The sequence below is a fragment of the Pan troglodytes genome, chromosome 9, assembly GCF_028858775.2.
Source record: "Pan troglodytes isolate AG18354 chromosome 9, NHGRI_mPanTro3-v2.0_pri, whole genome shotgun sequence".
NCBI lineage: Eukaryota > Metazoa > Chordata > Mammalia > Primates > Hominidae > Pan > Pan troglodytes.
The window spans coordinates 132,102,700-132,115,517 of record NC_072407.2 but is presented as its reverse complement, the minus strand read 5'-3'; the positions used below and the strand labels follow the sequence as shown (position 1 = coordinate 132,115,517).

At 50.1% G+C, this 12,818-nt stretch overlaps 1 protein-coding gene across 2 annotated transcripts in view; it reads right to left on the bottom strand.

The window, feature by feature from the left end:
• ST14 (ST14 transmembrane serine protease matriptase) overlaps positions 1-12,818 on the bottom strand; it is a 51,103-nt gene that overhangs the window by 20,950 nt on the left and 17,335 nt on the right. For both annotated transcript variants that reach the window (NM_001202505.4, XM_016919737.4), the window contains 3 exon segments: positions 303-373; positions 585-712; positions 969-1,128. In NM_001202505.4, coding sequence (NP_001189434.2) covers positions 303-373; positions 585-712; positions 969-1,128 — 359 coding nt within the window.

The window sequence follows — 12,818 nt, the reverse complement described above, 5'->3', positions numbered from 1 at the left end:
CAACTCCCCCATACCCAAATTTGGAAAAACAACAAAGAATCACAGCTGTTCCTGGCATCATGCCAAGCACGTCACAGGCCTTTGGGCAGCTCATCACAGCAACAGCTACAGGCACCTTTGCCATGGGGGCAGAAGAGTCAGGCCGCCAAGTAACACACAGGAGGACACAGCGAGGACCCTCCTTGGCTCTCCAGGCCAGGACCTCCAGCACCATCTCCCGCTTCCTGCCCCACACACTGTACCCCGATCCTACTCCCAGCCAGTCTGGGGTGCATCCCACTGAGCCTTCTCTCCACACTCACCTGAAGGCTGTCACGGCCGACTCCTTGTGGTAGGGGCCCAGGAACGGGACTCCGCTGTACAGCAGCTTCAGCTGAGGAAGGGCAGAGACTCAAGGCGAGCCCCATGCGGCGATGACCCTGCCCCAAGCCCGGGCTGCTCCCTCCCCTCCAGGGCCCGTGTCCCCTTTGCAGATCACCTCCATCCCGGGGCCCTGGGAGCACAGGCGAGGCATGTCCCTCCTGCCCAGCAGGTGGGACACCAGCGCACACAGCCCAGCAGGACTCTGGGCAGGCTGCACTCACCGCGTCCTTCACCTTGCTGGCCAGGCTTACAAACTCAGTGGAGTTGGAGTTCTCGTAGGCATCCACAAAATTCTCATTTGTGATCCTCATGTAGCCATTGAAGACCTTCTGGACACGCACGTCCCGGTCTGTGTGAGACCAGAAGGCGCTCAGTCAGGGGAGGCGGTACCACCCCCGCCTGTCCCTCGCCGTCCACAATGGGGAATGAATGCCAGGAGGGGGCCATGGGTCAGCCCTGACTGCTTCCCATCACTCCCCATCGGGGTTCCAGAGAGGCCAAGAGATCCTCGTGTACTCAGTAGGTGGCCCTGGGTCTGTCCGCTGAGGGAGGAGGGACAGCCACCCCTTGTCGTCCTACCCGGAGCCAGCCCCAGCTTTACTCACACTGCAAATGCCACACCAGGAAGCCGATCCCCAGCAAGACCAAGAGGAGGCCGATCAGCACGGCTGCCAGCACCACCCAGCGCCCCGGGCCATGCTTTTCCACCTTCTTGACGTTGTTGACCGGCAGAAACTCCACGCCTTCCTCCAAGCCATTCACTTTCTGCAGGGAGAGAGGCGCCACCACTCAGACCCTCTCACCCCCTCTTCCCCTGCACCCCGCTGGGGAAGATGTTCACATTTTGTGAGGTCCGGCTTGGAGAAGAAAGCAGGGGCTTGGGTGAGAAGAAGGGGGCTTCCCCCAGAGGCATGGGGACCACTGCCCAGAGCGCAGACCCCGGGACATGAACCCTGGGCATGCTCTGGGAGGAACATGAGGTCGGCCTTCCCAACCACGCATCTCAGGGTCTGGACAGCACCAGGCGATCATTGCTTACGAATTGTTCATTTAAATTAAAACGCAATGAAGGGCTGTCGAACCCGGTCATCCAGGTCTCCCCTTCAGTGAATCACCTTTGACGTAGGTGGGTGCCCCGGAGAGTGGCCCCAGCCCAGGCCCATGACTGGCAACTGGTGCCCCTGTGCAGACTTCTAGGGGCAGGCCCTGCTCCCTCGGACACAGCCCCTACCAGATTCAGTCCCCCCATCACCTGGCCCAGGAGCCTGTGGCCAGCACTCAACTGCACACCCTACCCAGCGGCCTTGCCCTGCCAACGGTGAACCAGCAAAAAGTAAAAAGGTGGTGCTGTCATGGAAAAAACACTGCTCTGTGTTTAACCTTGGGAACCCCAGTCCAGGACCTCAAGGCACAGCGAGAGGCCCACTGTGGGAATCCACACCCACGCGCAGCCCCAAGAGAGGGAAAAGCAAACAAACCAAACGCCCAAAAGACAGGATGGCAACTTCCCCGGGTTCCTCCCTGCCGAGGGTATCCATGATGAGGGGCCAGAATACGGAGGGGCAGGTGGGGTGTCTGCTGCACCCAGTGACGGACCGGCGAAGGCTTCTGCCGATAGCACATGCCATCTGCCCACCCTGAATCCTGGGGATGCACCATGGCCTGGCACTGTGGCACTCTCAGTTTAACTACCTCACACCCACTCAATACGGCTCACAACAAAAGCAACAGCCCATCCCACACCCACAGGTGTTGGCCCTTTTGACGGTTTCCTGATGTCGTTCTTCTGGTGGTGATCTCGTAATTCGACAGTGTAAATTTAAGCTGATATGTCTTGGTTTGTCACATTTACCCATTATCAACTCACTGCATGAAAGATTCTCCTCACTCCTGCCTTACTGGGATAGGATACTTGTAACTCCAATTTTAGTTTCCTAATTGGCCGTATTTGTGACTTGATCTAATATCACACACAGAAACACACCCCAGACGGCCACTTAAAATGTGTTCAAGATGCTTGTTCTGAAGTCTGTCTCCATATTTCTAAATAATATGCCAACGCCATAATCTCTTGACTCATCTATCTAGACATTGGCTGACTTTCTATTATGACAATGTGGATTTTAGTGTCCTTTCACCCTTTCTCTCCCCATCCTCCCAATAGTTACAGGCCCAAAGTTTAAAAAAAATTATATCCATACTCTAGGTTTTCATTATTAGCCTGTGAAAATATTGTTCACTATTATGTTTCCTTTCTTTGTACATGTCTTTGTTTTTCCTGCTGTGAATTTTCATTGACTGGGGTTTCTTTTTAACTTGTACCCAAATCTTTACATACAATCTGAGAGCTCTGCAATACTCTTCTCAATCTTCTACATGTAACATCTGTTAAATAACTTATTTCATGTTCTTCCTGAGGGCCACAGTCCTGGAGCCGCCTGTCCTTTCTCATAGCAGTTGTCTGGAACTTCCTTCACCATCGCCCTGGGATTTTCCTTAATCTCCTTCTGCGTTAAAACCCCTATTTCCTGGATCATTGTCTTCATCTTTCTTGGTTTACACTTCATTGTGGTGGAACACATATTTTTTTAAATTTTTTTTCTAACCACAAAGACCCAGAAGAGATGAACATATACTTTCTGAGGAGAATATTTTTTGATACTTTGCATGTTTCTGAAAATACCTTAATTCTACACTCACACATTTATGGAACTTTGGCTGGGTATAGAACTATAGGTTTAAAATAATTTTCACTTAGAATTTTGAGGGCTCAGGCTGGGTGCGGTGGCTCACACCTATAATCCCAGCACTTTGGGAGGCCGAGGCAGGTGGATCATCTGAGGTCGGGAGTTCGAGACCAGCCCGGCCAACATGGTGATACCCTGTCTCTACTAACAATACAAAAATTAGCCAGGCGCGGTGGCACGTGCATGTAATCCCAGCTACTTGGGAGGCCAAGGCAGGAGAATCGCTTGAATTCAGGAGGCAGAGGTTGCAGTGAGCTGAGATTGCACCACTGAACTCCAGCCTGGGTGACAGGGTAAAACTCTGTCTCAAAAACAAAAAAAAAGAAAGAATTTTGAGGGTTCCATTGTTTTTTAGCTTCTAATTTGCTTTTGAGAAATATGATAATATTATAAACTCATTATCTTTTACTTATGACTTCGTTGTCTTTCTTTGAAAGCCTTGAGAATGTGCTTTGAATTGGGTCTTTTTGTTTTCTTGAGACAGGGTCTTGCTGTGTTGCCCAGGCTGGAGTGCAGTGGTCTGATCATAGCTCACTGTAATCTTGAACTCCTGAGCTCAGGCAATCCTCCCACATCAGCCTCCTGAGTAGGTAGGACTATAGCTGTACACCACCGTGTCCAGTTAATTTTTTTCTAATTTTTTGTAGAGGCAAGGTCTTACTATGTTGCCCAGGCTTATCTCGAACTCCTGGCTTCAAGCTATCCTTCCATCTCAGCCTCCCAAAGTGATTTTCCTGTCTTATTTTTTAGATTATGTCTCCCTTTCATTTCCTCTGGTCTACCATTCTTTAATCCTTATTATATTTATCCTCTATTTATCCTTTCTCTGTATTATCCATCTCATTATTTTTAACCTTTCAATTGAGTTTTTCATTTTTGGTATCAAAATTTTAATTTCTAAGAGCTTTCTGGTTCTTTGAATTTTCCTCTTTCATGGCATCTTGTATTTGTTCCATGAATGCAAAACCTTCTCATCTTTATATTTCCATTGAGTATCTTTTCTCTGTTTTTGACTTTTTCTTCCCTGTTGAAGACTTTCCTCAAATGCTGGGGGATCCTTGGTGGTTATTTTTATTTAGAAACAAGCTCCTGGCGGCTGTTTGGAAGCTCTGTGTGCATGCCTTGCCACAACTGGCTTCACTGGCGGGGACACAAGTGAGTGGCTAAACAGATTTTTTTTCTGGGCACTCCCAACGGTTAGACTATATACATCTTCCTGTGGGTGGTTCCATTGCTCCAGAGAATAATTTTCTAATCTCCTGGCTGGAGTGATTTGAACCCAGCCACTAGCATTCAGGAACACGTAGGAGAAGAGACTCATTCCCCTTCTTTTCACCTCTCTCTACAGCCTTCCTCTGTACCTGGGGTCCTCAAGCCCACATATTCTTTGATTCAATCTCTCCAGACTATTTTTCCCATCCACTGTGGGAGTCTGCTGGGGCCTTTGTCTTTTTGCTTGGGGCCAAGGTGGAGATTTGGGTATTTCTAACAATGTCCTTTCTTGTCTCACCTCTGTCTTCTAGAATACTTGAGCCCAATCTTTTCTGAGCCTGGCAGAGAAGAGACCATTACCAAAGAAATACTGAAAGGATGTTTCCAAGAGCTGAAGAGAGTTGTAAATCTTCCAATTCAAAGGGCTCAGTGAATGGTGAGAAAGACAAATGAAACAGCACATATAGCCAAGCAGATTGTATTGTGATGACATTTCGGAACATCACGGATAAGAATGGATCCTCTACGCCTCTAGCTGTCATCTTTTGTCTCCTGTATTTTGCGTTTCTTCAGCGTTTGGTTCTACTTTGGGAATTTCTTTGACTTGCTCTTGCAAACCTTCCATTAAATTTAAAAAGCAGCTTCATTGAGGTATTATTGCATAAAATAAAGTGTATATATTTAAGTGTACAATTTTGGGCATCCATATGCACCCATGAAACCATCCACAGCTAAGATGATGCCCATGTCCGTCTCCTTCAAAATCTCCTCCTGGCCCCTCCCACATGTTCCTCCCTGAATCCATTTCCTGTCCCCAAGAAACCACTCATCTGCTTCAGGCTGCTTTTCCCAGAGCTTTATGTAAATGGAATTCTGCAGTATGCACTCTTCCATCTGGCTTCTTTCACTCCGCACAATTCCTCTGAGACTCACGCAGGTTCCTGTGTGCCCAGCAGTGCATACCTTTTGGTTGTTGCTGCATTTATCCCATCGTTTGGACACACAACATGTGTTTACCTGTTCACCTATTGATGGACATTTGGGGTGTCTCCAATTTCAGGCCATTACAAACAGAGCTGCTAGAAACACTCCCGTAGCTGTCTTTGTACTGGCATATCAGCAATGAAAAACTGGAAACTAAAACTAAAAGACACCATTTACAATAGCTTCAAAAATATGAAATACTTAGAGGTAAATCTGACAAAAAATGCACAAAACCTGTACGCTGAAAGATGTAAAATACTGCTGGGAGAAATTCTAAAAGACCTAAATTAGTTGAGCAATATATGCTGTTCATGGATTAGATGATTCAATATTAAGGTATCTATTCTCAAAATTAGCTATAGATGCAATGCAATCTTTTTTTTTTTTTTTTTTTTTTTAAAGATACAGGGTCTTGCTATGTTGCCCAGGCTGGTCTTGAATTCTTGGCTCAAGCAATCCTCCTGCATCAGCCTCCTGAGTAGCTGGGACTACAGGGTGCACCACTGCACCCAGCTGCAACTAGACATTTTTATGTTATCTTTGGAACTTCGCCTTTGACTTTCTTTCAGGCTGGGTTTTCTTTAGACATCTGGTGGCCTCTGGTAGTCTAATCATATTTAAGAATGAGAAAACACAGATTTCGGCTACACTCTGAACAGACCGTGTATGTGTATATATGTATAAGAAATGTAGGCCGGGTGTGGTGGCTCACGCCTGTAATCCCAGCACTTTGGGAGGCCGAGGCAGGTAGATCACCTGAGGTCAGGAGGTCAAGACCAGCCTGGCCAACGTGGTGAAACCCCATCTCTACTAAAAATACAAAAAAACTAGCCAGGCGTGGTGGTGGACGCCTGTAATCCCAGCTACTCGGGGGGCTGAGGCAGGAGAGTCGCTTGAACCCAGGAGGCAGAGGTTGCGGTGAGCCAAAATCGTGCCATTACACTCCAGCCTGGGCAACAAGAGCAAGACTCCATTTCAAAAAAAAAAAAAAAGTAACAAAAGTGGCTGGGCGCGGTGGCTCATGCCTGTAATCCCAGCATTTTTGGAGGCCAAGGTGGGTGGATCACCTAGGTCAGGAGTTCGAGACCACCCTGGCCAACATGGGGACACTCCATCTCTACAAAAAATATAAAAAATTAGCCGGGTGTGGTGGCGGACACCTGTTATCCCAGCTATTCGGGAGGCTGAAGTACAAGAGTTGCTTGAACCTGGGAGGCGGAGATTGCAGTGAGCCGAGATCACACCACTGCACTCCAGCCTGGGCAACAGAGTGAGACTCGGTCTCAAAAAAAAAAAAAAGATATTTAACAAAAGGGCCAGGCATGGTGGCTCACACTTGCACTGTGAAAGGCCAAGGTGGGCAGATCACTGGAGCCCAGGAGTTCGAGACCAGCATAGCCAACATGGCTAAACCCAATTCAAAGGGCTCAGTGAATGGTAAGAAAGACAGAAATACAAAAAACTAGCCAGACATGGCAGCATGCACCTGTAGTCCTGGCTACTCGGGAGGTTGAGGCAGGAGGATGATCTGAACCCAGGGAGGCTGAGGCTGCAGTGAGCCATAGTCATACCACTGCCCTCCTGCCTGGGCGAGACAGAGACAGCAAAACCTCATCTCAAAAAAAAAAAAAAAAAAGGAAAGAAAGAAACAAAGAAAAAAAGAACGGCCGGGCGCGGTGGCTCACGCCTGTAATCCCAGCACTTTGGGAGGCCGAGGCGGGCGGATCACGAGGTCAGGAGATCGAGACCATCCTGGCTAACACGGTGAAACCCCGTCTCTACTAAAAATACAAAAAATTAGCCGGGCGTGGTAGCGGGCGCCTGTAGTCCCAGCTACTCAGGAGGCTGAGGCAGGAGAATGGCGTGAACCCGGGAGGCGGAGCTTGCAGTGAGCCGAGATCGCGCCACTGCACTCCAGCCTGGGCGACAGAGCGAGACTCCGTCTCAAAAAAAAAAAAAAAAAAAAAAAAAAAAAAAAGAAAAAAAGAAATGTAATGAAATAATAATTTATCATGTTTAGATGTATATCCAATTCACAGGGTAATTTCACAACCATTTTCTTACTGGATCTTCATGACAGTCCTGTGACTCATTCAAGACCGGCTGGTGCTATCACCCGTGTTATATAAAGAAGGCAGGGAAGAATGCTGATTTTGCAAGGTCACCCGGCACTTGGTGGCAGATCCAGAATCTGGTCCTGGTTTACCGCCTCCCAGTGTGGTTAGGTTCCAGAATTCTGGGAGCAAGGATTCAGGGAAACAGAAGACAGAGACTCCCATGAGAAGGGGTAAGGTGGCTGAGGGCATTGACCCAGGGGTCACCCCAGGCTCTGCCACGGAGCGAGGCTGTCAGCAGTGGCGCTAGCTCAATGGTGGGTCCTCTGTCCTCCCTGCAGTGTGAGTTCTGTGGCTCCACCCAGCCTAAAAGTGCTGTCTAATCAGTAACTGGGCTGCTTCCTTTTATAACCTTAGCTCTTGGCTCCATTTTCAGGTGTAACAGAGATACTGTTGCATAATCCCATCGTTTTATTGATAAGAACACTGAGGATGAAAGAGAGGGAGTGGCCTGTCCAAGGTCACAAAGTTAATAAAGTCAGTGAAGCAGCAAAGCTCTTTTAACTCCTGGGTGGGGGAGGTGGGAGGGGGAGGTCTCAGGGAACTCCCATCCACTTAGACACTTAGACAACTGTAGGCATAACACCTCTCTACCGGGCCACAGCCGACAGGAGAGATCCTATGCCTGCGCCTGCTTTCACTTCTCCTGTCTCTCTTTCTTAAAAGTAAACATCTTTGCAGGTGCACACATAAAACGGTGCTATGAAGCCAGGTGTGTCTGCTTACCATAAACACAGATAGAGGCCATGTAAATATCACAGCCTCTTCCTGCTGGCCCACTGTAGTTAGATCCTGGCCAAAGGACCCAGAAACACAGCTCGGCTCCAGGCCACTCAGACAAGGGAACGAGGAATGACTTCCAGGCGGGAGGTTGGGGATAAAGGGCTCAGGACAAGCAGGGTACAGACCCTAAAGGGCCAGGATCTAACAGGGACCACCACCATCTCACCCAGCAGGGGCGAGATCAGACCACCATCCCACCCAGCAGGGACGGATCAGACCACCACCATCCCACCAAGCAGGGACGGATCAGACCACCACCATCCCATCCAGCAGGGACCACTGCCATCCCACCCAACAGGGGCGAGATCAGACCACCATCCCACCCAGCAGGGATGGATCAGACCACCACCATCCCACCCAGCAGGGACGGATCAGACCACCACTATCCCATCCAGCAGGGACCACTGCCATCCCACCCAACAGGGGCGAGATCAGACCACTATCCCACCCAGCAGGGACGAGATCAGATCACCACCATCCCACTCAGCAGGGACCACCGCCATCCCACCCAGCAGGGACAAAATCAGACCACCGCCATCCCATCCAGCAGGGACAAGATCAGACCACCACCATCTCACCCAAGAGGGACCACTGCCATCCCACCCAGCAGGGATGAGATCGGACCATTGCCATCTCACCCAACTTTCTGCAGGGAGTGAAGGGTCAGATCCAGAAACCCGGGAAGGGGAAGTGGAGAGGTCCTAGAGCACGCCCTATTTCATCTTATCTCATTGTCTGAGGCACACTAGAGCAACTGATGCATATCCTCCCCAAGGCCGGGCTCTCCAAAACGAAAAGAAAAAAAACACTGATTTCTAGAGGGCCAAAAAAGAGACCTATTTTATTTGATAATATAGGAAAGATTCTTGCAGCCAGCCTACTCCCATTAAGTCAGAGAAACTCACCAGGGCTGAAAGCTAAATGCTGAGCCAACAAAACTCTGTGTGAGTCAACCAGAGAATCCTCCCTCTGAGAGGAACGCTCTCCTGGTTCCTCAAACACACACTAAGACCTGCCACTGAGTGCAAACTCCCCAGGGCCCACAACCCCACTGGCTCTGGGGACCAACAAGTCCAAAGCCAGAATTTGCCATGGGCTGCTCAGAACATGGTTATCCTTAGAGAAAAGCAATGGGGAAGGGCCCCTACACTTACCAACAACAAAAATACTACCAACTGCACACAAAGCCACACAAGATTCCAACCAAAGCAGACAGGGAAAAATGAAGCTTCGGGCCAGACCCTTTCTAAAGATCGTTCCTCATGTGGCTGAGGTTGGGTGTGATCTGCTGGGAAGGAAGTGGCTGGACCTGGAAACCTCAAGAGGCCCCTTGGAATCCTGGGGAGGGACCGTGAAGGGCAGTCACATGACAATGGGTAACCTGCTTCTGAGGCTGAAGATCAAGGTCAAGGGGCAGAGGCGATGCCACCAGCTAGGGACACAGCTGTGCTGCCCAGACCTGAGACGAGGACGGGGTGGCTGGATTTGTGTGCTGCTGCCAAGTGCCACTGATTCGTGGCCAAGGCTCTTGACTGACACGCTCGGTGACTCCAAGGTGGGACGGATTTCAATCCCATGATGTCATCACCCCCACCAGGGTCAAGAGAACCATAAACTATCCCTGTAAGTGTTCAAGCGAGAAAGGAAAGTAGAGCCTGAGCACCTGCAAGGGTTTCCCCGGGGAAGAAAGCATTCTGTGGCAGGTCGAAGATGCCTTCCTTTGCAAGGGAAAGACCGAGCCAGCACAACCTCGTGGCCGCTCCCTGCCCGACTGGCTAAAGGTTGTGCTGGATCCTGGCCAGATTCCCCGGAAACCCAGCACGGCTCAAGCCCACCTCAGATGACAGCAGGGAATGACTGCCAAGAACAAACTCTGTGTTTGTCCCCTGGGCAATGCTGAGCTGAGAATGATACCAGAGGCATGTTGCAGGAAGGCCTCTTCATCAGGCTGCTGTTCATAAAAGGGACCTGTCTCCGGCTAGGAGGGACCCCACATGGACAGGCCCTCCCCAGTTAAATCAGCAGCCCCGGGGAAGCTCCAGCAGCTGTGCACAGAGCAGGCGGTCAGCAGGCTCCTGAGGGCGGGACTTCACCCCACCTGCCACCACGGCAGTCCAGGGCCGAGCACGGGGCCTCATAAAAGAGGACACTTGAGTGCTTATCTGGGGATGACCGATGGGCAAATGAGAAAGGAAAGGAAAGCCCATACTGGAATCCTCCCACCCACTCCCCAACCAGGGGTAATCGATCTCTCTAGAAGCCAATTTTCACGAAACCTGCAAAAGCCTATGGTTCCCATTGATCGCAACCCCCAGCATTTCCTGGACTTGTCTGGTCATGAAAAAGAACAACAAAAATCAACTGAAACAAATGCAGTGTTTGTTCCACATCCAGATTCCCAAGCCCCTCTCCCTGGAGATGCTGATGTCATGTATCAGGAGCAGGGCCTCGGATGTGGAAGTTTTTATCAAGTGCCCCAGGTCATTCTTGGGAACCTGAAAGTTGGAGAAACTCCACCCACCATTTCCGGGAGGCTCACCCCTTCCTGTCACCAGGAGGAGAAGCTGGATTAGAGTCTCAGCTGGTCTATTTTGAGCAACCACTTGGGATGAAGGGAAGCTGCCGTGCCAGGTCGAACTTTGCTTCCACGCCCTGGGGACCCTCCCACAATTGGTTATAAGCATCGCCCCAGAAGTCCCTGAGGCTATCACTTTTCCCAGAAATACACACTCCAGCTCCTCCTGGGAGAGCACAGGGCCAGCTGCAGGCCCAGCCAGCTGCTGGCAGACACCCCAAAACCCCGGCCCACCCACCTTTCCCTTTGACCCGTCACCGCCCTCAGCCGCCCCGCCAGAAGGAGCTGCTAGAAAACAGGTGGGGCTGCAGGGCCCCAAGGAAGATCCAGAACTATCTGTAGATCTGTAACCCCAGCCCATCAGGGGAACACAAAGCTGACCCACGGCCAAGAACTCCCACTGAAGGAAGTAAACCACAAGTCCCCACACCTGGTTACAGCCTGAAGGAAAGTCCCCCAGGGCCTGACTCAGCCAGCTGTGAGGACGCTGTCAACACAGAAACCCAGTGGTTCTCTGCCAGCGAGCAGCCAGCTCCTGCAGGTTTCAAGTCCCGTCCCAACTCCCAGCACTGCCCAGGGCCCTCCCCACGCAGCCCAAGGGACCAGGAGCCTTGTACAGAGCACCCTTGACATAAGTAACGCCATCTTAGAAAAAGACTTCATCTTACATTTTATAGGGCACTTTGCCAACAGGGACAAGACATTTTGCTTAGTAAGTAAAGACTACATCCAACCAGAAAAGGGAATACACAAGCACACTCCTTCACTGTTGGTCCAGAGGACTCTGTGGCCATAAAAAGAGCAGGACTTCGGCAGCTCAAGGTGCCCTCTTCACTGACACCATTTTGCTGTCATTCGTGATAAGCACCCAGCATCTGCCAACGAAGGCTCTGCCAACATCAGAAACTCTTCCCGGCAAGACCGACAAATGACCCAGCTCACCCCAGGAGACTCTTTTTATCTTCGTGGCTCTTCCCGGACGGGTTTGTTAACCCTTTTTCCTATCCCCTTTCTCTTGATGTTAAATGTTACTTTGATGTGGAATGTTTAATCTATACTTTTATATATTGGTTAAGAATATTATTATGTACAGTTTGCAATATTGGCTGGAGTGGTTTGAGCCTGTGTGCCTGAGGCTCTGACTACGGAGTGAACAGGAAGTACTAAGGAGAGCTGTCTCTTTGGGAACTCCATGCGGCTCGTGCCTTGTGTGATTGAAGTCACATCAATGAGTCTGACCTTGTGGAAAGACACAAAGGTGCATGGACCTGGTTAGGACCTCGCACCGCTCATGAGAATTGGCACAGTCAGCTTACTGGGCATAGGTGGTATAGTCAATGCTAAGGCCAAAGCCTCCACTAAAACTTAAATTAGAAATCAAGCCGTTTGAAAAAACAAACTGCCACCCTCTTCAAAAAGAGACGTCATCTCACTTCACCTTGAAAGTCTAGCTCCCTGAGGAAAACCTCAGGTGATGAGGTTCTTTACCCAGGTCCTGTAGCTCCAAGAGCTGACAAGGTCTCGGCTGATGCCAGGCTAGGAAGCTAGTGGGGCCAGAAAGGCTCATAGCAAGCATGGTCTCAGCTTAGGAGATGGCGATTGGCAAAACAAAAGAAAAATTTTTTTTTGAGACGGAGTTTCGCTCTTGTCGCCCAGGCTGGAGTGCAATGGCGCCATATCGGCTCACCACAACCTCCACCTCCCAGGTTCAAGCGGTTCTCCTGCCTCAGCCTCCCAAGTAGCTGGGATTACAGGCACCTGCCACCACGCCTGGCTAATTTTTGTATTTTTAGTACAGACAGGGTTTCACCATGTTTGCCAGGATGGTCTTGATCTCTTGAACTTGTGATCTGCCCGCCTCAGCCTCCCAAAGTGCTGGGATTACAGGCGTGAGCCACCGCGCCCGGCCTAAAAACAAATTTTTAACTCGGCTGAAAGAAGAGGAAGCCAATTATTGCATAACCCCTACTCATCCGGTTGGCTAAGGTGGGAAATCGAACCATTGCCCAAATAGAGTTGGAAGTCAGAAAGACTCCCCAT